Source organism: Pecten maximus, chromosome 1, assembly GCF_902652985.1.
Source record: "Pecten maximus chromosome 1, xPecMax1.1, whole genome shotgun sequence".
Classification (NCBI taxonomy): Eukaryota; Metazoa; Mollusca; class Bivalvia; order Pectinida; family Pectinidae; genus Pecten; species Pecten maximus.
In genome coordinates, this window is record NC_047015.1 from 40285172 (window position 1) to 40312686 (window position 27515).

Consider the following 27515-nt stretch of genomic DNA (forward strand, 5'->3'; position numbering starts at 1 on the left):
ATGTGCCAATGATTTGTGTATATCCGACTTTAGTCATCAGTATCGTAGACCAACAAGGCACATACAATATCACTTTGATTTGGTGTCAAATGAAATACAATTTTCGTCTTTCTCTGCTCATACACGACATGAAAATCTAACAGATTTTTTTTTATTATTTAATTAATTTTGAATGCGGTTCATCTGAAACAATCTCGACGCTCCAGGAATCGTTGGTGGCATATTAACTTCTAGCTGCCTCTCTGAAGAGACGTTGGTATTCATGGCTGTCGACTCCTTGAGAAAGCCCCTCAACATATCTGCATATTAATACTGCTAACTTTCTCCGGTAGCTATAAAGCTATGGTTTAGGGCTTCAGGTATCAATATTCATTTACAAAAATGCATGAAATGTATTGCCTCATAAATGTTCACATTGCTTTTCGTAATTCAAAACATAACAGTAATGCGAGATTAATTTGTTAGCAATATTATAAAGCCTGCATATGAGAATGATGGTTCTCCAATACACAAAATTTGTGTAGTTTAGCAAAAAATAGTTACACCTTCCACGCACAGGGTCCTGCGAATTTGATATAGCAAATGTGATTTTGAACCTATCTTTTGTGTGCATAAAGTAATTTAAACTTCTTTTAGATATCATGGACGGGTTTCATTTCGCAGAATGTTAATCTAGCCCACTGAACGCCTAAATATTATATGAAACTAAGCTATGTTTAAATCCATAAGGTTCGGTGGCTACAATAGATATAAAAAGTTGTCTATCATTACTTTGGTTTGACTCATAGGTCTATGATTCTGTTATCAACTACCACATTTATTTTTGTAGATTTTGTATTGATAATCGGAATTGAAACTCTTTCTGTATTTTGGGATAATTTTTAGGTAAAATGTATCTTCCTATCACTACGTGTAGGCAGAAAGTACACGTGTACGTGCTGCTGACGTGCTTCTGCACGTGCTGTGAGTAAGGTGTCGACCACCCAGTGCACATGCGTAAGGTTGGGGAGACCTATTATCGACATGAAATTAAGAAATAAGATTTTAAACTGAAATTCCCTTCAACTTCATATGTGATTTGCTTTAATTACACTCCTGGTGATTAATGTAGCGGGATTGAGTATCCTTAAGGATGGCGGGGAATGAATTAAGTTAACTCGCATAGACATGGGAGCTTTAGTCGTGATTTTAAACTCATAGCAATATACATCAGATAAAAATAAACTAAATACGTACAAGTCCATTAGCTTCTATAATAACCTATTAAAACTAACCTTTGGTTAAACAGATTCAGTGTAATGTCAAACACGTCCTATACATGGGAGAGATTGTTAGCCCCCTGTCTATCGGATTTTCTCAACATTATCTTCTAACTCGGGACATTTGTGAGCCCAAACCTGATCTAACGTCCATATATCCATTCATCCATCCCCCCCCCCCCCCCCCCGCCCCTCTCTCTCTCTCTCTCTCTCTCACACACACACACCCACACACCCCATCCATCCATCCATCCATCCATCCATCCATCACACACACCCCATCCATCCATCCATCCATCCATCACACCCCATCCACTTATCCATCCATCCATCCATCCATCCATCCACATCCATCCATCCACATCCATCCATCCACATCCATCCATCCATCCATCCATTCACATCCATCCATCCATCCACATCCATCCATCCATCCACATCCATCCATCCATCCATCCATCCATCAAATACACGTACTCGCGTTTCCAGTCCTACAGCGGACCTTTGTTTGTACCCCGGTGCTAGACACCGTGATCCGTATTCTACTAAATACCGTATCGCCAGGACGCTTGCAACCTTCCCAGTCAGACAACTGTGTGTTAAAGCATACGAAAGAACACCACAACTAGATCCTGTTTGATAACACAAGATATATTTGAAATTTAAGTTAGCGTCAATTTCCATCCGAGAAGCCATATTTTTTACCTGGCTGACTGAGATAAGGTTCTGTATAGTGATATAGCAGAGAGACGCGTTTGTAATATGTAGTTGGTAGCTAGCTGATAGAAAATCTCCTAAACTATCCGATATAAACAGTCAACTCAAATAACAACATTTCATCAATTGTTCAAGCATTAAAGCTTCACCTTCATTTTGTTGATGATGTTTTGAAAAGTTCCTTACGGCTATCATCGGTCCACGTAACCAGAACGATGACTGCGAGCAAGTCAGACAATTCAACAACAGAGAGCACATTTTGAAAATCACATCAAAGGATTTCTAAAAAAAAAAAACACAGGATATTTGCACATTTTAAAAGCAATTTCAGAGTTAAATACCGTAGAGCCAAAATTAATTAAGCTGCATTATACAGCTATTTCGTCCTTCTAGGACTCTGTGATTATCCACTAAGGCTCTATAGTAATGATTATAGTAGGCGACTTTAAAGTCTTAATCTAGATAAGGATGCGCAAAAGATCCATATTTCTGTCAATTTCATGATGTTCACTATACAGTTAAGGCCCTAGTACTAGTAATAGGTTTCAGGTTTGTACATACCGCGTAAGGTTTGGTTTATTTTGTTAAACGTTCTACTAATATCCAGGGCCATTTCAGGACGTGCCACGTTTTGGAGGTGGAGGAAAGCCAGAGTACCAGGAGAAAAACCACCGGCCTACGGTTACCGAGACAACTGACCAACGTGGCTAGTTATAAAGTGTCGGGACACGTAGGGGCAGAAACGGAAGTATTACTAGTATAGTGTGTAGTTATATAACTGCAAGGACGGGAACTGTAGTATTACTAGTGAAGTATGTAGTTATATAAATGTGTAAGGACGGGAACTGTAGTATTACTAGTGAAGTATGTAGTTATATAACTGTGTAAGGACGGGAACTGTAGTATTACTAGTGAAGTGTGTAGTTATATAACTGTGTAAGGACGGGAACTGTAGCATTACTAGTGAAGTGTGTAGTTATATAACTGTGTAAGGACGGGAACTGTAGTATAACTAGTGAAGTGTGTAGTTATATAACTGTGTAAGGACGGGAACTGTAGCATTACTAGTGAAGTGTGTAGTTATATAACTGTGTAAGGACGGGAACTGTAGTATTACTAGTGAAGTATGTAGTTATATAACTGTGTAAGGACGGGAACTGTAGTATTACTAGTGAAGTATGTAGTTATATAACTGTGTAATGACGGGAACTGTAGCATTACTAGTGAAGTGTGTAGTTATATAACTGTGTAAGGACGGGAACTGTAGCATTACTAGTGAAGTGTGTAGTTATATAACTGTGTAAGGACGGGAACTGTAGTATTACTAGTGTGTAGTTATATAAATGTGTAAGGACGGGAAGTGTAGTATTACTAGTGAAGTGTGTAGTTATATAACTGTGTAAGGACGGGAACTGTAGTATTACTAGTGAAGTGTGTAGTTATATAACCGTGTAAGGACGGGAACTGTAGTATTACTAGTGAAGTGTGTAGTTATATAACTGTGTAAGGACGGGAACTGTAGTATTACTAGTGAAGTGTGTAGTTATATAACTGTGTAAGGACGGGAACTGTAGTATAACTAGTGAAGTGTGTAGTTATATAACTGTGTAAGGACGGGAACTGTAGTATTACTAGTGTGTAGTTATATAACTGTGTAAGGACAGGAACTGTAGTATTACTAGTGAAGTGTGTAGTTATATAACTGTGTAAGGACGGGAACTGTAGTATTACTAGTGTGTAGTTATATAACTGTGTAAGGACGGGAACTGTAGTATTACTAGTAATATGTGTAGTTATATAACTGTGTAAGGACGGGAACTGTAGTATAACTAGTGAAGTGTGTAGTTATATAACTGTGTAAGGACGGGAACTGTAGTATTACTAGTGAAGTGTGTAGTTATATAACTGTGTAAGGACGGGAACTGTAGTATTACTAGTGAAGTGTGTAGTTATATAACTGTAAGGACGGGAACTGTAGTATTACTAGTGAAGTGTGTAGTTATATAACTGTGTAACGACGGGAACTGTAGTGTTACTAGTGTGTAGTTATATAACTGTGTAAGGACGGGAACTGTTGTATTACTAGTGAAGTGTGTAGTTATATAACTGTGTAAGGACGGGAACTATAGTATTACTAGTGAAGTGTGTAGTTATATAACTGTGTAAGGACGGGAACTGTAGCATTACTAGTGAAGTGTGTAGTTATATAACTGTGTAAGGACGGGAACTATAGTATTACTAGTGAAGTGTGTAGTTATATAACTGTGTAAGGACGGGAACTGTAGTATTACTAGTGAAGTGTGTAGTTATATAACTGTGTAAGGACGGGAACTATAGTATTACTAGTGAAGTGTGTAGTTATATAACTGTGTAAGGACGGGAACTGTAGCATTACTAGTGAAGTGTGTAGTTATATAACTGTGTAAGGACGGGAACTGTTGTATTACTAGTGAAATGTGTAGTTATATAACTGTGTAAGGACGGGAACTATAGTATTACTAGTGAAGTGTGTAGTTATATAACTGTGTAAGGACGGGAACTGTAGCATTACTAGTGAAGTGTGTAGTTATATAACTGTGTAAGGACGGGAACTGTAGTATTACTAGTGAAGTGTGTAGTTATATAACTGTGTAAGGACGGGAACTGTAGTATTACTAGTGAAGTGTGTAGTTATATAACTGTGTAAGGACGGGAACTGTAGCATTACTAGTGAAGTGTGTAGTTATATAACTGTGTAAGGACGGGAACTGTAGTATTACTAGTGTGTAGTTATATAACTGTGTAAGGACGGGAACTGTAGTATTACTACTGAAGTGTGTAGTTATATAGCTGTGTAAGGACGGGAACTGTAGTATTACTAGCGAACTGTGTAGTTATATAACTGTGTAAGGACGGGAACTGTAGTATTACTAGTGAATTGTGTAGTTATATAACTGTGAAGCGGGTTATGGCGGTTTGAGCGGTTCTTGAGCGCCTGACGTCGTAACACTGGCCGCATATTAATCCCTATAGTGTAATTCAGGAATACAAGTGTCGTTACTATGGAAACAGAGACAAAAATGGGAAATTTAAAATGTAAAGGAAAGTCAACGTCTCGATACTAACAGCATGATATTCGTGCTTTTACAGACACAATGTTTCACACAACATCTACGTATTCGATCTTCATGTCATTACAAAACACAATAAGTGATACAGAATCAGGTTATTCGTCAGAGGTAGGTAAACACAAATATAAAATTATATTAACACAAACAAAAGAAAATGCCGGAAAAACAATTTTATTCAAAATTATAAAAACAAATTCATGAAAAACACAAAACAAAGAAAGTAATAAATAACTAAAGACAGCTAATAGCATACGCAATACAATACAAAAAAGAGGAATATACAACACAAACAAAGAAATATGCAACACAAACAAAGGAACATAACACAAACAAAGGAACATATAACACAAACAAAGGAATATACAACACAAACAAAGGAATACACAACACAAACAAAGGAATATACAACACAAACAAAGGAATATACAACACAAACAAAGGAATATACAACACAAACAAAGGAATATACATCACAAACAAAGGAATATACAACACAAACAAAGGAATATACAACACAAACAAAGGAATATACAACATAAACAAAGGAATATACAACACAAACAACGGAATATACAACACAAAGGAATATATAACACAAACAAAGGAATATACAACACAAACAAAGGAATATACAACATAAACAAAGGAATATACAACACAAACAAAGGAATATACAACACAAACAAAGGAATATACAACACAAAGGAATATACAACACAAACAAAGGAATATACAACACAAACAAAGGAATATACAACACAAACAAAGGAATATACAACACAAACAAAGAAATATACAACATTAACAAAGGAATATACAACACAAAGGAATATACAACACAAACAAAGGAATATACAACACAAACAAAGGAATATACAACACAAACAAAGAAATATACAACACAAACAAATGAATATACAACACAAAGGAATATACAACACAAACAAAGGAATATACAACACAAACAAAGGAATATACAACACAAAGGAATATACAACACAAAGGAATATTTACATTCTGTGTTACATTTGCCTATATATCGTTAGTAAACCAAATTGTATTCATGAGACTGTATACTACAATTTACAGTGATTCGGTCAGAGTAGGAATACAGCCCCAGGTGTTGCTGGTCAAAACAATGGCCGCCAGTATCTACACTCGGCCAGGAGAGATTTCGAATGCTAGCATTTATCTACGTAAACCACCACAAAAAAAGCAACGCAAGTTATGAGAGCAAAATTTAATAATAGAAAATATGAAGTCGACCGACTCGACACAAAATTATTATAAGCTCTATTCCTGATCTATAGGAAGTAATAAAATTGTCACTGTCGTCACACAGGGGCTCGTTGTCGAATAGTCAGAAATGCTAGACACGACAACATTTAAAGTCCAGCATTTTTTTTTTTTTAAATCTTGCGAAAAATCGGCAGTATCGACATGGTTTCTGGTTGTGTATGCATACTGAATTATAGTTATGTGGTTATTCACTGATGTCAAAAGCCTACCTTACTCCAAAATCGAGCCCCTGTGAAGTTGAACATCGTCTGCTAAGTAAGCGACACTGATGTGACCGGTTAGACTGGATTCTGTTTCTAATCAAATATCCTTGGAATCGTTTTCACCTACTGTCAAGACGACGTTCATTTAGAATTTAAGAGATGATATTCCTCTGAAAATACATGTAAATCCAGTCGATAGAAACATAAGTGTTTCCGAGGAATCGAGTCTGTCCTGTGCAGTACCCATTCAACGCCGCATCACTTCTAAATGTTAACCGTATATCATGCGCCGAAAAACGGCTTTATTTCTAAACAATCAGAAATTATGCAATTGTGAACAATTTTAAGATATCTACAAACGTTTATAAAATATAATATAAAGCCAAATTGTGCAAAAAACATTTCATGTGATTGCTATTGATAACGACATGAGGGACTATATTATTCCTCTGGAAATTTCGGCTGTTCCGGTATTTGAACTTGATGACGTCAGTGATAGGAGAAGCGGCAAATTTAAACGCGTCTTAAGCTACAGTAAATGAAATAAAATTATGAATGTAAATATAAGCATTGAACTGTTACCAAATGGTAGTATACAGTCGATATGAATACAATTTGGGTGACAGATAAATATTTCATGTCGCCCTAACGGGCGACATTCTATTTATCTGTCACCCAAATTGTATTCATATCGACTGTATACTACCATTTGGTAACAGTTCAATGCTTAAATATACAACACAAACAAAGGAATATACAACACAAACAATGGAATATGCAACACAAACAAAGGAATATACAACACAAACAAAGGAATATACAACACAAACAAAGGAACATAGAACACAAACAAAGGAATCATGCTGAGATGACCTCCTACGGGGTATCGTTAGATCTTGTATTGCAGTGTATCGTAGAGTATTGTAGAGGAGTGTAAAAGTCTAATTTTAATTAGATTGTGGTGTACATGAGACTATACGGACCTGGTCAAGAGTCCGTGTTGTCTCGTGTACACCGAACACAAAAGGCAATAACTGTTTTGTAATATGAATGAAACAATCCAAAGGCTGATCTTGTTCAAATCCTGTTGACTAAAGTCGACATGCAGACTGACTTTTAATTTGAACTTAAGTATGACCGGAATAGTTTTGTTGCAACTGAAGTATTTTTCCGACTGTTCAACAAGTCTTTTCCCCTCAAAATATCTTGTAATTCCTCTTCGTTTATTGTAGCGAAACGTAGGGGTATCTCATTTGCCATATTGTAAACAAAGTAATGTCTAACAATCTTTTGTCTCCATTATTCTGATTGGCTGTTGTCCAAAGTAATACGTTGCGTGATTGGAGGCAAAGATTTTCGACCTGTTCCTGCTATAAATAGCAAGAGCAGGTCGGCAATGCCATGGGAATTTCCCATCTGAGCTATTTTTAGCACGAACAGGTCTACTCACTGATGAGTACTTGTGAGGAAAACAGGAAAGTAGCCAATAAAAATGTAGGAAACACTCCAGCCATATTGCAAAAAGGAATATGCAACAAAAAACAAAACAATATAATACAAACAAAGGATTATACCAAACAAACAAAGGAATATACAACACAAACATATGTACACCAACAACGTGTATAAATGTAGAGAGTAGAATATTATGTTTTTGCTATTCAGCTGACATCTTAAAGACTATTACGCTAAACCAAAGTTGTAAAATCGCGATTTCTCGTATCAGACAATACTTCGTGATACAATACGAAAATCATTTCTTTTAACTGTAATGTGACGTGTCAAAATAAACATAACAGGGAAATGGACGGTGATGATATTTCCCAACGAAAGATACAGACCTTGGGCTTTTAAATCTACATATAAGTGTAAAATCTGTCTGAATAAGAAGGCTGACTTTCAAACATTTAATAATCGTATTTCCAATTATAACTGGAACGACCTTTTCCTTGGTTGTAGCTCGATTGATATTGCTTGTAACCGTTTTAATGATTTTTTTTCCAAATTTTGCAGATTCATGTATTCCATCTAAATTGGTCACCTTGAGGCCAAATGATAAACCTTGGATGACCTCAGAATTAAGGGAAAATTTAAGAATTCGTGATAGGTTGCATAAAATAGCGAAGTCAACAAAGCTTATTTCGGACATAAATAAATTTAAGCAACAGCGAAATAAGGTAAATAACATGAAAAAACATGTACGTATACGTTTTTACGAAAATGTTAATGAAATAATCGAAGCTTTTTCCACTTTTGATCCGAAATCGTACTGGTGACTTATTAAACGATTACTAAAATCAACTGGTACTTCACAATCTGTTCCTACTCTTGTAGATCCTCTCACTAAAACTGTTGTCACTAATGATGAAGGTATAGCTAACCTACTAAATGATTATTTTTGTAATATAATACAAGTAGATGAGTCTAACACTGAAATACCTATTATTGAACCAAAGACTGACAAAACATTTCATTCTATACAAGTGAATAATAATGAAATTCGAGAGGTATTACAGATACTGAAGCTTGGTAAGGCCTCGGGTGAGGATGGAATCAGTCATCATATGTTAAGAAATGCATCACAAAATGTTTGTTTTCCACTTGAAATTATTTTTAATATGTTATTGTCAACAGGTATTTTTCCGACCACTTGGAAAGTAGCTAAAGCCATGCCTTTGTTCAAAAAAGGAGACAGACATTCACCTTCTAATTATAGACCGATTTATCTTCTAACCACTGTTGGTAAAGTTTTTGAACGTGAAATTTACAAACATTTGTATAACTATTTCATAAATAACTCATTGTTTTACAAATACCAATCTGGTTTTATGCATACCCATTCAACTGTATATCAGCTGATAGAAAGTTATCACAACTTTTGTATTTCACTTGAAGATAAGAAACATATACATTTGTATATAAGGGTTTCTGTGATATTTCAAAGTCCTATGATCGTGTGTGGCACAAAGGTTTAATGGTGAAGTTTAAATCTTATGGAATTTGTGGTGAATTATTTGACAGGCGCAAAAAAGTATTCGTAAATAATTCTTATTCACATTTAAGTTTGAATTTAGCAGGGGTTCATCAAGGTTCAATTCTTGGCCCACTTTTGTTTAATTTACATTAATGATATTGTTGATGTCCATGACTCAGCTGCTCGTCTTTTTGCTGATGATACGTCTCTATTAATGTCTTCTTCATCATGTCTTCAAATTCAAACTGTCTTAAATAGGGATCTTGAATCATTAAACGTGTGGTCTAAAACGTGGTTGGTAACTTTTTAGCGAGATAAAACTGAGGTAATATTTATTTCAAATTCTATTGACATAGATGAATATTTCGAGTTGTTATTTGATGGAAAAGATTTGTTTTTTTCTGATAGCCATAGGCATCTTGGAATTTATTTCAGTGCGAGCGCCAAGCGGGGGGATCATATAAATGCCATATACAGTTCGGTCATGAAGAAAATAAATGTATTAAGGAGATTGGAATTTTTGCTAAATCGAAGTAGTCTTTTAAAATGTATGAATCATTTATCTTACCGGTGTTGGAATATTCATGTGAAGTATCGGATGGTTGTACTAAATTTGAAACTGAATTGTTAGAGAAAGCTCAAAGGGAAGCTGCCCGTGTCATAACAGGCCTTCCCTCGTATGCGCGTATAGAAGATCTACACTTTGAAACTGCTTTAGATACTCTTTCAAATCGTTGAAAACGTAAAGAAAAATCTAACTTTTATATAAAATGCATAATAAGTTATCTCCGGATTGTTTACATGATTTTCTTCCACCTACAGTTGCAGAAAATAACGATACGTGCTTAGAAATAACAGTGATTCGTAGTTGGAACTTATTAGATCTATCTGTACGATCGTTGCCTTCCCTTAATTTGTTCAAAAACTCTATAAACTAAAATGCACAACCATCTCCACCTATCTACTACAGTTATGGTGAAAGAAAGTTAAATATTTTACATACTAGATTGAGGCACAATTGTAGTGTTCTCAAATATGACCTGTATCGAGTAAATCTTATCAATGATCCGTTTTGCACCTGTGGACATCCTTGTGAAAATGCCTTTCATTTTTTTCTTTGAATTCAAATTGTATTAATTGGAAAGATTTAATATGTTTCAAGGTTTAAATGCCTTAGGTTTGGTTTTGGATTTAAAACTTTTCCTGTTTGGAAATTCAGATCTTTCTGTAGACTTAAACTCTTTTCGACATGCGCAAAACTACATCAAATCCAGCAATAGATTTTGATATGTATTCATGTACTCTTTCTTGCAAACCTGTGTCTTTGTAAAATAATCTATATATCTACTTTATGTTTATGCCAATGATTCTATCTCAATGATTTCATGTAATATACTTGTATGTTGGGAGAGGGCGTCCATAAGTTGGAAAAAACTTGTGCCTAATCCTTTGTCACAATTAATTTGGCAATAAAATATGTTTAAAGTCAAAGATACAGACAAAGCGAAAGAAGAAAAAGCAGGGATTGCTTTAATCTCTTACTTATGAAGATAAACATACACTATTATCAGGACACAGATACGTGTTTCGCGAAATGTAAAATGTTCATCAATCAAGAATTTTAGGAGAATAACATCGGTTCTGTAGGCAGGAATAGATGTTATTTTGATAATTTGTTTCCCCCTGCTATCGCGCGTCGTGGCGGAGCGATACACGAGAAAACACGGACTTGGCGGAAGGGATCCGAGTTTAAACATAACCAATGAGGTTTTTATCTTCTGTGATTGGTGAGGGGTGAATACTCCGCTATCCACGTAGTCACGCACCATCATTCATAGTCAACATAATTTAACGCGTATCACTTCATGTCCACTTGTTATTGGGTGTTCGGCAGACAACACGTTAGGCATATATACACATTAAATAGATGTTCTTTTTTATAACTTTGAATGCGAATACTGACAGAACTTTTTATGTTTTGTTAACATTTGCATAGTCCACGTTGACACACAGCTCTGAATAAATGATTTGTTCGCAATAATACACACTTTGAATAAATACATCTACATTGGATTGTCTCTTGGGCATGCTCGTGGTGACTAGGCTTGCCCAAGAATACTAGACAAAGGAAAACAGTACTACCTGTCTAAAAAATTGCTAGTGATTGAAAAATGAATTATAAAATACATCATTAAACAATATAAATAAAAGTATACAAACATTTATGGAAATATCAATTAACAATTCTGGCATTAATTGAAATATAAATAAACTTGAAAATAAAAGCATTGTTCCAAAGCAGACGCTTAATAGGAAACCCGTCGTCTGCGATCTATATAGACATGGTCAATCCAGCTGTGGCTGATTCCTTTGGAAGTCAACCGGTCTGAACCGGAATATTATACTGGAAATATGGAGACCTTTACTGAATGGAGTTCGGGAGAGTGGAAGAGGACCTGACAACCTGGACATGCGAGATAACATCCGGTCTCCTCACTAATTGTTATTTGTTCCCTCAGAGTAAATCTGCGCGATCCTTAAACAGCATTACCTTAGTTATGCATGATAAAGGTCGATGCGTGTACTATCATCAATTGAAGGGGAAAAACACCAAAAATTACGAGAATATTATATAGATTATGAATGAAAACATTTCTTAAATCATTTTCCCTTCGAACTGTTGGCAACTGTTGTCGCCATTGATTGACTGGATGGTATGCCTTAGATTTTTCTACTCGCTGCTTCGCTTTATACGCTTCGAATAATAATGAGCGCAACCTAGCGGATAGAAGTGGTACAAAACCAGTAAACCAGCCTATCGTCATTGACACCCCTACCAACGCCACCTAGTAGTTCCAGTATAATTTGGCTGTTCTATTAATCCCATTGCTATTCTAACAAAGTTTATCTTGGTGTATTTACATTGGGGTAACAGATATTTTCCTTGGTGCGTAACTTTGATTCATGTACAAAAAGCAATCCATATATGGTTTCTTCACACTGACTTTCTTCACACTGACTTTCTTTACATTGACTTTGTTCACATTGACATTGTTCACGTTGACTTTGTTCACAATGAAGTTGTTCACATTGACTTTGTTCACATTGACATTGTTCACGTTGACTTTGTTCACATTGACTTTGTTCACATTGACTTTGTTTACATTGACTTTGTTTACATTGACATTGTTCACATTGACTTTGTTTACATTGACTTTGTTCACATTGACTTTGTTTAGATTGACTTTGTTTACATTGGCGTTGTTTACATTGACTTTGTTTACATTGACTTTGTTCACATTGACTTTGTTCACATTGACTTTGTTCACGTTGACATGGTTCACATTGACTTTGTTTACATTGACATTGTTCACATTGACTTTGTTTACATTGACATTGTTCACGTTGACATGGTTCACATTGACTTTGTTCACGTTGACATGGTTCACATTGACTTTGTTTACATTGACATTGTTCACATTGACTTTGTTTACATTGACATTGTTCACGTTGACATGGTTCACATTGACTTTGTTTACATTGACATTGTTCACATTGACTTTGTTCACATTGACTTTGTTCACATTGGCTTTGTTTGCATTTATATTGTTCACAATGAAGTTGTTCACATTGACATTGTTTACATGAAGTTGTTTATTTCATAGATACAATTTTTTGCTGTTTAGTTCCCGAAGAAAGACAACTTGATTATTTCCTTTTGTTTTGTGTGTATGTGTGTTAGCACGCTGTATCAACCAAATGTACATATTCTTGGATCTCCTGTTCCCGTCGAAACAAAGTTTGTGTATATTTTTTTCTGTAGATATATTGAAAAAGCACGGCAAGATGAGGTGAGGGAGGCAGATAATGACACAGAATTGTGATGACTTTAAAATATTTCGACGCTGATGGGCGGGGCGAGGTGGTGCGAGTTGGGGCGAGAGTAGGTAACTCAAGGACCGTTGCGACATAGGCGTCTGCTTCTGGTTAGTATTGATAAAAAAAATATTAGACCCTACTCATACTTTGTCATCAAGGTGTAACACGTGAAGGTCCTTGATTCATCGACTGTGGAACGGAACTAGACTTGATTGGTCGACACTTAGTAATGTTTATACAGTTGTCGACCAATCAGATTGCTTCCCTGCATACCACTCTTAAATATAAAGACTACATTTTGTACCTCCGTTCCACAGTTGATGCATCGTCGGCTATCACGACCGCTTTTGATCCACCTACTTATTTTTAAAACATTGTCAAACGACACAAGAATAACATGCATTGCTATCTTAGGATTTGAAACCAAGGTACGTACGTTACTGACGTTTACGTGCGTTTGATATTTTAATCGGATTGAACTTAAATTCAAAGTGAATCGAAGCTCACCTCCCACTTCCGGTTTTTCGGGTGTTACACCTTGTTGGTATAGTAGGAGGGCTATTATATTTTTTTATTAATACTAACTATAAGCAGATGCCTGTGACTGCGGAGACCAATGCTTCTAACCTTTCATTAAGAATTGTTAATGCTCTATCAATATCACCCCTGTTCCCCATATTGACCTACATATATTATATCGTGATGTTGCCTCTAACCTAGACATTGTATCATTCTGAAAATTTGGTACAAGTTTTGTCCCCTTTGACCTGTGTTACTGCGTTGGTCCTTTGATGCCCATTATCTACCGCAGATCGGCCCTGTTTCATGTAATATACACAACAGTAACTAAGGCTAAAACGCGTAAATAACTACAAATTGGCTGTGAAGTGATAACAACCCTAACAAAGCCTCAGCGGTATATTAACAGATCGCTTTTAGACAAAATCATTTCGGGACAATATTCATACATTTACATTGTGGTAGATCGCCCTCTCCTCTAAAATCGGATTTTCTTCTCGCACGCGCTGTAAGATTAGGTGAGCGCGCGCTCTTTCCCTGCCAGATTCTGTTTGTTGGCATTCCCCTGTGAGGGTTTTCTCGCGATAAGGATGATTATAGACTGATAGGGTCCCGGGCCGGTACAATGGTCCAGGAACAGCGTTAGTTATGTAACTCACAAGTAAATCGTATGTAAATCACGTGAAACACATTTGAAGCTCAAATGTGACTCGCGTGCTGATCAAATATTACTCATGTGTAACTCCTATGAAAAGCACGCGTAACTCGATATACATGTAATATTCACGAAACACAAAATATAACTCACGTGTAACACACGTGTGGCCCAGGTATTACTCACGTGTAACTCACATGAAAATCGCGTGTACATCAATTTAAATTTAGTTTATGTGTAACGCACATTTAACTCACTTGAAACTTTGAAGTAACTCGGACGTAATCCACATGTAACTCAATTAAGTATATTTCTGGTAATTTTCATCATAACTACTCGTAGAGTTAGAAACAAAACCAAGCCGTTGTTCGAGTACTCACGTCTACGTAATACATGCATGTATACCCAATCTAATAGTCTGACTCCAAACATGGAAAATGAAATAATAATACAATCATCAAAAAGACAGCAGCCTACAGCTATTTTTTACAAATCTAATTTGCAGGTCATTCGTGTACAAATCTCCACATAGAAAAATCCTTTGTTGATGATTTCAGTACGGCAGATAGAAATCTATGAGCTGTGTTTAGTCATTCGTCTGTAAGGGGTATCTATACTCCATTCTCTATTATTGTTTTGTATTACCATGTAAACACATATATACATTTATTCACATGACATCTAGTGACAGAAATATATAGGCCCATGATACTCGATAGCTCATAATACTATTCTCCATCAAACTTGCGCGGTGACTATAACCGCCGAACTTACTGTGCGTTGAATCTTGCTATAGCTGCAAAATCTGCTTTTAAATTTTATAGCCAAAATACAATTGAGGATGGAACTTGATGAAAGTTGTCTTGTAGAAAATCGATAAAGTCTCTACGTTATACCTGTGTAGGAGTGAATGTGGACCCGCCTAATTGATGATTTAAAATATGGTGTTCTTCAGCTTGTATTGACACGCACATAGCAGGCACATGTGTAAGGAAATGTGCATTACATATGTATGGAAATATGCATTACATGTGTATGGAAATGTGTAGTACATATGTATGAAAATGTTCATTACATGTGTAAGGAAATGCGCAGTACATGTGTATGGAAATGTGCATTACATGTGTATGGAAATGTGCATTACATGTGTATAGAAATGTTCATTACATGTATATGGAAATGTGCAGTACATGTACACTGTATATGGAAATGTGCATAACATGTGTATTGAAATGTGCATTACATGTGTATGCGGATAAATAAACGTGATATATGCGGGTATGCTTATATTGCAAGGACATGGTTTGAAAGGTGATATAATTTAGACGTTAAAAAGTGACATCACTTAGACGTTTGTATATGTGATATCACTTATACGTTTGAATATGTGACATCACTTAGACGTTTGTATATGTGATATCACTTAGCCGTTTAAGTAATACCACTTACAAGTTTGAAAGATGACATCACTTAAGCGTTTAGGTGACATCAATCAGAAATTTAAAAATGCAATCACTTAGAAGTTGGAATAAGTGGCATCACATTACTATCATTTAACGACTAAGAGACTAAAGGAGAATAAAGAGTAAAACGGCGTCCCATTAGGATAAGTAATGTAAGAAATGATCAAAAGATACACAATTAAGAAATGATCACATGATAAAGAATTAAGTAATGATCACATGATACAGAATTAAGAAATGATCATATGATACAGAATTAAGAAAAGGTGAAATGATACAGAATTAAGAAATTATCGCATGATAAAGAATTAAGAAATGATCACATAATACAGAATTAAGAAATGATCACATAATACAGAATTAAGAAATGATCAAATGATACAGAATTAAGAAATTATCGCATGATAAAGAATTAAGAAATGATCACATAATACAGAATTAAGAAATGATCACATAATACAGAATTAAGAAATGATCAAATGATACAGAATTCAGAAATTATCGCATGATAAAGAATTAAGAAATGATCAAATAATACAGAATTAAGAAATGATCACATGCTATAGAATAAAGAAATGATCACATGAAAAAAAAAAACAGAAAAATGTAATTTGTGTTTTCAACCCCAGGGTGGAGACCATACTCTCAGCGCTGTACGGTGCCTACACTAATTCAGCCAAGGCCCATCATACTGTGTAATCCGTCAAAGCATGCAAGACAGTCTCGCGCAATAGAGGACACGGGGAACTACTCTTGCTAAATCGATCCTCTGTAAGAGAAGTGTCGTCTGTGTCGTCCTATCGTATATACCAATGTAGGATTCATTGGTATATTTTTTTCTGTATAAAAATCAGTTGTAATATTTTGAGGTCAAATGTCTGTGCGTTGATACTGAGGTAGTATATTGTGTTTTTAACAATAATATCAGCTCACTAAAAGAATAATTGTAAGCTACAATGTATATAGCTTGTGGAGTTGTGTAAAGTTAGGGCTTCTGTGTAAGTAATTGTGATGTACGTCAGTTCATACCAGAAGCAAATCATGCTTTTGCAATGTATCATTGTTTTTGTTTCTTTATTTTTAGTTTTATAATATGTGGCTGTGGGCGAATGTACTTTTGCAACGAATACTTGTTTTTTATGCTCCTGCGAAACTGCTTTCCAAACACACATACACACAGATATATTTCAGTTTAACGAACATAAATACTATCATAGTTTTTTACCTTGTTATTTTGTATACTTGTAGGCAATGTCATGTTCTTACATCAGGGAAATATTATTGTCCCTAAATGCAATTTATGAGGTGACGGAATACAATATTTGAATAAGGTTAAAAACGCATATCATTGGCAGTGAATATTGACAAACTTGCTTTGCAAAATATCAATTACCATGAAACCGGAACGAGCATGCGATCTGCTTTGTGAATTGCAATTGGCGTCTTCAAAACGCTTTAATGTATTCCTGCATCATCCAAAGACTCCTTATGGACCGGATTTGTTTTGGTTCTTTTAACTTAAATAGTGATGAGACTCAGCTTGCAACTTAATACATAGTGAATTATATGAATAACAATACGATAAAAATTAAAACCACTTAATGAATGAAGAATTACTACAAAGCATATCACGTGACGACACTTGATAAAGAAACAGACATGCAGCACTCTCCAATTGGTTTACTCACAATTGCAGACCAGAATTCCTCTCGAATGTCGTGAATATGTCGGAGGTTAAAGAGACGATAATCCACTTACGGAATTGTTTCGTCGCTTTACAACTGCACGTCCATTACCTGTCATGCTGTGCGTAACTAAGATAAACACGTGCAATAGTTGTTTCCCCGGAACTGAATATCGTTGAGTGATCACTGTTTGTGTGTATTAGACAATCCCCCAAATACCTCTTCACCTGCCGCCGTTATCTTAGATTTCCTAACGTGAAAACGATACGTGAGCCTCCCGTCCCCGATACACGCACTTTATGTATCTTTATTGGCCAGTCGGAGATGTGTAGATGGCGTTTCTCGATACCTATCTGGATTTTATGCATCAGGATATCTAAGGAACTATGTATTTTTCCCTTCATCAATCGCGTTTCATAGCCGTATTGTTATTAGCGTTAGGATACCGTTGGCCCATGTGCTTTCACCGTCACTAGAACAGACAAAAACCAAGACCAGACATGTTTTGTCGCTAACTCAACCAGGAAATACATTCAAGTTTTTGTGATGCCACCTAGCTGCGCGAAAATAGACATTTTCTTCTGTTTTTTAGGGGTTTAACAGCCTCGCAACAGGTAGGGTCAAATGAGGACGGGTGTCATGGAGACACCAACAGGCAGGGTCAAATGAGGATGGGTGTCATGGAGACACCAACAGGCAGGGTCAAATGAGGACGGGTGTCATGGAGACACCAACAGGCAGGGTCAAATGAGGACGGGTGTCACGGAGACACCAACAGTCAGGGTCAAATGAGGACGGGTGTCAAGGAGACACCAACAGTCAGGGTCAAATGAGGACGGGTATCAAGGAGACATCAACAGGCAGGGTCAAATGAGGACGGGTGTCATGGAGACACCAACAGTCAGGGTCAAATGAGGACGGGTATCAAGGAGACACCAACAGGCAGGGTGAAATGAGGACGGGTGTCACGGAGACACCAACAGGCAGGGTCAAATGAGGACGGGTGTCATGGAGACACCAACAGGCAGGGTCAAATGAGGACGGGTGTCACGGAGAAGCATATAAAAGAAAACAAAGCGCAGAAAGATAGAGTAGTGAGGAAGGAAATATTTCAGATTCAATTAGGGGACAGAAGATTGAGTTTTGTCTATTCAACGTCTCCTAAATCGAAAACAAACACAGAAGAAAATGTCCGATTTTTCCTGAGGTTCTGCAATTAGTCGTTTCTTACGACTAATGTCCTTCATCCTACATTACCGGAAACGAAAGTGTGAACTATTGAGTTGTCAATTATTCTAAACACTTGTCACAGGTGTTAAAATTAAAGGGATTTGGCACGAGTTTTCGACCCATGGTCCATAAAAAACTATGAACTGAGGGACTGGGATATGTGCAGAGTTCATGTGGTTAATAATAACTAACTCATGATATTAGATATATTACTGGTCGCAATGAGGAGCAAACACGTGATCTGTGAGACGTGATATCGTCAAAACGAGATTTGTGAGTCGTGAAGATGGTGATTATCGTCAATACGAGATCTTTGAGTGTTGATAAAAGTGAATATTGTCAATGGTGATTATCACGTCTCACATATCTAGTGTTGACAATACTCATCACTACTCACATATCTCGTGTTAACAATACTCATCACTACTCACATATCTAGTGTTAACAATACTCATCACTACTCACATATCTCGTGTTAACAATACTCATCACTACTCACATATCTAGTGTTGACAATACTCATCACTACTCACATATCTCGTGTTAACAATACTCATCACTACTCACAGATCTCGTGTTAACAATACTCATCACTACTCACAGATCTCGTGTTAACAATACTCATCACCACTCACATATCTCGTGTTGACAATACTCATCACTACTCACATATCTCGTGTTGACAACACTCATCACGATTCACATATCTAGTGTTGACAACAATCACCATTATCACGACTCACAGATTTCGTGTTAAAAATACCCACCATTTTCACGTCTCAAAAATCTCGTGTTAACAACACTCTTCACCACTCACAGATCTCGTGTTAACAATACTCATCACTACTCATAGATCTTGTGTTGACAATACTCTCCATTATCACGTCTCACAGATCTCGTGTTGACGATACTCATCACGTCTCACAGATCTCGTGTTGACGATACTCATCATTATCATGTCTCACAGATTTTATGAGTATTGTCAATAAGAGATCTGTGAGACGTGATGAGTATTGTCAACACGAGATCTGTGAGACGTGATAATGGTGAGTACTGTTAACACGAAACGGTTGACAGGAGGCCAACACGCCTAGGTAATGTAGATGGCGGTTGTGGGTGTCAACCATTTTCGCACTAGATATCGTACACAGCCATACATCACTAGGTAAGTCGAAGGCCAGAGTGTGCGATAACCGTCACGTCTGTTGAGATCGCCACACTAGAACCAGCAAGCGATTAAACATGCAACAGTCTGAGATGATATATCTCTATACGCTGATAAAAAATTATTTAATCAAACTATACATAGTTGGAAGATGTCCCTTGGGGTTTCATACAACATAAACCATTGGGGCGTCGGGGGAGGGCCTCAACACACAGTCTTCCTATTTTTTCTGAATATTGATTATATTTTCGGCGTTCCAGTCCGAAGATTCAATTTGATACATGTCTCATCACTAAATCTAAAATTGCTTACTGCTGTTGATATCAATTGTTCCGTTCACCATTGCTGTGGAAACAATCGCTGATGTTTAAAAAAAACTTATTCCCATCTTATCGCAGGCGTAGCTGTGAGGCTATGCCTTACGTGTCGTAACAGCGTCGTCAGAGATGGCATCCGCATGTGACGTTGCAGTAAACTGCATTTTAGGGTAGACGTTTGGGAGCTGGCCTGCCCGGCAATGCTGTGATGTACGATTAGGCTAGAGAAGGCCGCGCCCCAGGGGGAACCCTCCAACACGCTACTGCATCGCGTGTAGGAAGGCGACACAAACTTGACTAGTCCTTTGCATCAAATCAACCAGCATTGGTTAAACGCAACCAGTTCAAAATCCTTTTTTTTTTTTATTAAATATCATTTCTACATTTTCTGTTTCTACACGAAACACGATGCACTATTATTACAATGATATGTTTTGGTTCCAAATCAATGTCTATACACAATTAATAAACTGTCGCTGAAATATATTATAATATTTTTATATAGACGGTTTAAGGAAATCACGCCACAGAAATGTAATAAAATCTCAAATGTTTAAGCATAGTACACCATTCCTAAAGATCTGACACCATCATCAGAATCCAAGGCTCACTATAACCCGCTCAGTCCTAGTCTCACTATAACCCGCTCAGTCCTAGTCTCACTATAAACCACTCAGTCCTAGTCTCACTATAAACCACTCAGTCCTAGACTCACTATAAACCACTCAGTCCTAGTCTCACTATAAACCACTCAGTCCTAGTCTCACTATAAACCACTCAGTCCTAGTCTCACTATAAACCACTCAGTCCTAGTCTCACTCTAAACCACTCAGTCCTAGTCACAGTATAAACCACTCAGTCCTAGACTCACTATAAACCACTCGGTCCTAGTCTCACTATAAACCACTCAGTCCTAGGCTCACTATAAACCAACCAAATGTATTCTGCAGTCTATGTTTTGATAAAACTGTATTTCTAAATAAACAATATGAAATGATTTTATTATTATTATTTTCTGTACTATATTGAAATCTGCAATAACATTTTGATCAGAATAGAAGGCCAGTCTTTAGGCCGCACGCATTTTTGTTTTCTGTTTACACATGTTAGGCGAGACACTAATATACGCGGCATATGATTGGACAAATCAGGTCCTCTTTGATTGGTGTTCTGCGATTGGATAAAATCATAATGTCTTGTGTTGGTCAGTTCAAATGTCCTTAATGAGGTACAGCCCGTTTCGTGTCCTGAACCCTGACCCCATCATTTACCCATAGTCCTTTATCCAATGTCTTGAATATCCTTATCGATCACTTACTAACTACACTTCATCCTAATGTCCTTTTGCCAGTGTCCCGAGTCCCCAGCGATTTCTGACTGACTGTCCATTTCCCATGTCCTGAGCCCTGGCGCATTTTGGATTGAGTCATTTTCCTCTTCTGTCTTTAGCCTAGGGTCATGAGTGACGTAGTCCTTTTGTCCACATCCTAACTCACCAGCTATGGATAAGCATTCAGGTGTCATTAGTTTACAGCATCTTACTCCTTGCTTTGAGCCTCCAACAATTACTAGCTAACAGTCCGCTACTCCTGTTCCAAGCCCCCTTTCATGATTAACTTACAGTCCGTTACTGCAAAATAGTGTCCCTGAGTACTAATAAAAACCTTGAAGTCTTGTTACCCCGTGTTCCGGGCCCTCCGCCATCATTAACTTCCAGACCGTTACCCCGTGTTCCGAGCCCTCCGCAATCATAAACTTAAAGTCCATTAAACCGTGCTCGAGCCCTCCGTCATCATCAACTTACAGACCGTTACCCCGTGTTCCGAGTCCTCCGCCATCATCAACTTCCAGTCCATTACCCCGTGTTCCGAGCCCTCCGCCATCATTAACTAACAGTCCATTACCCCGTGTTCCGAGCCCTCCGCCATCATTAACTTCCAGTCCGTTACCCCGTGTTCCGAGCCCTCCGCCATCATTAACTTCCAGTCCGTTACCCCGTGTTCCGAGCCCTCCGCCATCATTAACTTACAGTCCGTTACCCCTTGTTCCGAGCCCTCCGCCATCATTAACTTACAGTCCGTTGCCCCGTGGCCCGAGCCCTCCGCCATCATTAACTAACAGTCCGTTACCCCGTGTTCCGAGCCCTCCGCCATCATTAACTAACAGTCCGTTACCCCGTGTTCCGAGCCCTCCGCCATCATTAACTAACAGTCCGTTATTCCGTGTTCCGAGCCCTCCGTCATCATTAACTAACAGTCCGTTATTCCGTGTTCCGAGCCCTCCGCCATCATTAACTTACAGTCCGTTATTCCGTGTTCCGAGCCCTCCGCCATCATTAACTTACAGTCCGTTACCCCGTGTTCCGAGCCCTTCGCCATCATTAACTTCAAGACCGTTACCCCTTGTTCTGAGCCCTCCGCCATCATCAACTTCCAGTCCGTTATTCCGTGTCCCGAGCCCTCCGCCATCATTAACTTACAGTCCGTTACCCCGTGTTCCGGGCCCTCCGCCATCATTAACTAACAGTCCGTTGCCCCGTGTTCCGGGCCCTCCGCCATTATTAACTTCCAGTCCGTTATTCCGTGTTCCGAGCCTCCGCCATCATTAACTTCCAGTCCGTTATCCCATGTTCCGAGCGCTCCGCCATCATTAATTTCCAGTCCGTTACCCCGTGTTCCGAGCGCTCCGCCATCATTAACTTCCAGACCGTTACCCCGTGTTCCGAGCCCTCCGCCATCATTAACTACCCCGTGTTCCGGGCCCTCCGCCATCATTAACTTCCAGTCCGTTACCCCGTGTTCCGAGCCCTCCGCCATCAGTGTCGCACTCCATTGAAATTTGCTGTAGACATATTCCGGCTAGGAGCTTCAGCACCAATCTCTCTGAGATTAAGTAAAAACAATAACAACAGTACCATCTTTCAACCGTTTGTGATAATATCATTTGTGTAATCTGCTACGCCAGTAAGTAATGAGCATCCGGATAGAGTGAATTCTCACGGGACATCCTTGCGTCCGAGGTTTTACGAGCGACTGTGGCTCGTCTGACATGAGCCGATCTTGATGTATACACACATTCTGTGGGAAGACCTACTTCTTCAGCCGTGTCGGCTGGGCATGGCTTGTCCCCTGGATTTTCTATTTCCACATTATTTTGGAGAGATTTATTATTCTGTCAGCGTGATTTCTACGATGCTAACAGACAAATTCGGTGTTAATGTGCATACTAAGTAGTTCGCGCCAGTGAGCGACTGGACCGACAGACAGTCGCACGTTACTACCTATTGTCAACTAGATGCGGTCTGGAGTCGGTACCTCACCGTATCTAAACCCGACAAATCCAGCCAGAAACCAATGATGTCTGCTGTATAATTACGCCCCACGCGTGCTGACAGCAGACATTCGCTGCAGGAATAAACGCATGATTGTTATGCAAACAGTTGGGGAAATTGTAAGAGATATATTTGTAATTTGTTGCGGAATTTTCTCCATAAAATGTGAGATTTACGGCCAGCGTGATCCCCGGCGACGGCCATTAATCCCGTATGATCCCTGCCGGGTGAGGTCCTTCCACGGCCCCATTACAGTATGTACTGCGGCCTACGATCAATAAGATACAAGGCACTTCCTCTCCTAATTAATTACACCGTCGTTTCCTGCTAACATGTATTCGTTTTACTTTTTATAACAAAGTTCTATGCTGTTCTTAAGATGTTTAAAGGAAATCATTACATATACATGATGGAGTATCTATACCCCCTGTATTTCTAGATAGCTTCCGGGTCTGCCTAACAGGGATTGCTAACTGAATTAGTATTGTCTATAACATCTGTTTCGTCTGGCGATTCACGGTTGTTATGACACGAAACAGTGTTTTAGTTGCCGACGTCATTAACATGTAACACGTCATCGTCTGACACATGACATAGTTAGACTAGAGCAACTTAGCAAAGCTGTATGAGTGTTTTGAACAGAAATCTTTAACTGAAAACTTTAATTTGGTCCTTTTAGCCATTTGATGAGTGGATATTGCCTTCCCCTTTCACCTAGGCGGCATAAAACATGAGCCGTTTTAATATAGCGCCTCTTTGATGTATCATGGCGCAAATAGGACCAACTTATGGATCGCTCAAATATAGCGAGTGTTCGATGAAATCTAATATCGTGGATTGGGCCAACATGCGGTTGTTTAATTTAGCGCGTGTTGGAAGAAATAGCATGTCGCGGATGGCACCAGCATATGATTCACGTACATATAGGGCGTGTTCGATGGAATTTCATGTCGCGGAAGGCACCAACATATAAGTCGCTTAAATATAGTGCGCTTCGATGAAATGTGATATCGCGGATTGGGCCAACATATATATTAGTCGCTTAAATATAGCGCGTGTTCGATGAAATGGCATGTCGCGGATGAGACTAAAATACGAGCCACTTCATATAGCGCCTCTTTGATGAAGTACATGTATCATGTCGCGAATGGGACCAACTTATGGATCACTTAAATATAGGGCGCGTTCGATGAAATGGAATATCGCGGATCGGGCCAACATGCGGTTGCTTAAATATAACGCATCATCATGAAATGTCATGTCACGGATGGGACTAACTTATGGGTCGTATCTTCATAACACAAATACAAATGTTATAACTGCAGTGACCGTCACCGTGGTTAAAACAAAAAAGAAAACATTCGCGAATACTTACTCCCTGTCCTACACAGGCACACAGGGACTTGCAAGAATTATACCAACATGTACTTATATATCAGAGCTGTGGGTTGGGAATCCGTGCCAATTATCCGTGTTCAGACAAGCAAACACATGTACCGTACCGAGATAGTTTGTACATCATCCAGTACACATGTACTTTACAGAATGTTATGATACAGCATGGCCATATCTTTATCATACAACAGCAGGCTCTGAGTACATTTCTGTAACTTTGCGCCATCGCCAAGGAGACAATTGATATATGTCCGAAATATTCAGTTGCTGTTATTTTTAAATTCCATTCCAAACATAATTTCATGTTAACCCAAGATAAAATTTTCTTTATTTCTTAATGGAAATTTACTTCAAAAGCAAGAAAGGAAAGAAAAAAAGAAAAGAAAACACTTAGAACATTAGTGTTTTGTGGATATAATTCATTCCAGCAAAACCTTCTTTGTTATGTACCTTTAGCCGATCTAAATAAATGCATTCACTGACGCGGACGTGATGCACTGCATTTGTTCGGGTGACGTAAAATGTGACGTGATCGGACACTCTGCACTTCTAGGTCACGTGCTTCACATGGCGAAAGCATGTTTAAACAAAAATCATGCATAGATGTATGTCGATGTGATCGAACATTTTCGACCGTAGTGTTGCCGATACTGTGTACTTTATGTACTTTATCTACTCTGAACTTTATGTTCAAATGCAGTACTACATGATATGAACATCTACACGATATATAGACAGTAGGCCAGTTTCAACAGACGCAACAGTCGTAATTTATCGTAGCGATACGACACGACACTAGTTCTAGTGTAGTGAAACTGCAGTCGTAGTTCTATCGTAAGGGTATAACAGTCGTAATCATACCGTAGGGATATAACAGTCGTAATTCTGTCGTAGGGATATGGAAGTCGTAATTCTTTCGTAGGGATATGGAAGTCGTTATTCTGTCGTAAGGGTATAACAGTCGTAATTGTGTCGTAGGGATATAACAGTCGTAATTCTGTCGTAGGGATATAACAATCGTAATTCTGTCGTAGGGATATAACAGTCATAATTCTGTGGTAGGGATATAACAGTCGTAATTGTGTCGTAGGGATATAACAGTCGTAATTCTGTCGTAGGAATATAACAATCGTAATTCTGTCGTAGGGATATAACAGTCGTAATTCTGTCGTAGGGATATAACAGTCGTAATTCTATCGTAGGGATATAACAGTCACAATTCTATCGTAGGGATGTAACAGTCGTAATTCTGTCGTAGGGATATAACAGTCGTAATTCTATCGTAGGGATGTAACAGTCGTAATTCTGTCGTAGGGATATAACAGTCGTAATTCTGTCGTAGGGATATAACAGTCGTAATTCTGTCGTAGGGATATAACAGTCACAATTCTATCGTAGGGATGTAACAGTCGTAATTCTGTCGTAGGGATATAACAGTCGTAATTCTATCGTAGAGATATAACAGTCGTAATTCTATCGTAGGGATATAACAGTCATAATTCTATCGTAGAGATATAACAGTCATAATTCTATCGTAGAGATATAACAGTCGTAATTCTGTCGTAGAGATATAACAGTCATAATTCTGTCGTAGTGATATAACAGTCGTAATTCTGTCGTACAGATATAACAGTCATAATTCTATCGTAGGGATATAACAGTCGTAATTCTGTAGTAGGGATATAACAGTCGTAATTCTGTCGTACGGATATGGCAGTCGTAATTCTGTCGTAGGGATATAACAGTCATAATTCTGTCGTAGAGATATAACAGTCATAATTCTATCGTAGGGATATAACAGTCGTAATTCTGTCGTAGGGATATAACAGTCGTAATTCTGTCGTAGGGATATAACAGTCGTAATTCTGTCGTAGGGATATAACAGTCATAATTCTGTCGTAGGGATATAACAGTCGTAATTCTGTCGTAGGTATATAACAGTCGTAATTCTGTTCTAGGGATATAACAGTCGTAATTCTGTCGTAGGGATATAACAGTCATAATTCTATCGAAGGGATATAACAGTCGTAATTCTGTCGTAGGGATATAACAGTCATAATTCTATCGAAGGGATATAACAGACGTAATTCTGTCGTAGGGATATAACAGTCATAATTCTGTCGTAGGGATATAACAGTCGTAATTCTGTCGTAGGGATATAACAGTCGTAATTCTGTCCTAGGGATATAACAGTCGTAATTCTGTCGTAGGGATATAACAGTCGTAATTCTATCGTAGGGATATAACAGTCGTAATTCTATCGTAGGGATATAACAGTCATAATTCTGTCGTAGGGATATAACAGTCGTAATTC

General features: G+C 38.0%; 1 protein-coding gene across 1 annotated transcript; it reads right to left on the bottom strand.

Moving 5' to 3' along the window:
* Positions 1–12480: 12480 nt before the first annotated feature.
* Positions 12481–22358, bottom strand: LOC117342958 (protein PF14_0175-like). Its single transcript, XM_033905308.1, has 3 exons — positions 22280–22358; positions 21798–21974; positions 12481–13151 (listed from the first exon to the last, which is right to left on the bottom strand). The coding sequence occupies exons 1-3, from the start codon at positions 22356–22358 to the stop codon at positions 12481–12483; spliced, it is 927 nt and encodes a 308-aa protein (XP_033761199.1).
* Between the last annotated feature and the right edge of the window lie 5157 nt (positions 22359–27515).

Bases quoted from the DNA above. Each gene is read 5' to 3' on its own strand.
- LOC117342958 (XM_033905308.1), bottom strand. From the start codon at position 22,358: ATGGCGGAGGGCTCGGAACACGGGGTAATGGACTGGAAGTTGATGATG. The intron at 21,975-22,279 runs GTAAGTTGATGA...GCTTATCCATAG, and splicing joins GGAACACGGGGTAACGGTCT to CTGGTGAGTTAGGATGTGGA. The intron at 13,152-21,797 runs GTTAGTAAGTGA...ATGCAAACAAAG, and splicing joins GGACATTAGGATGAAGTGTA to CCAATGTGAACAAAGTCAAT.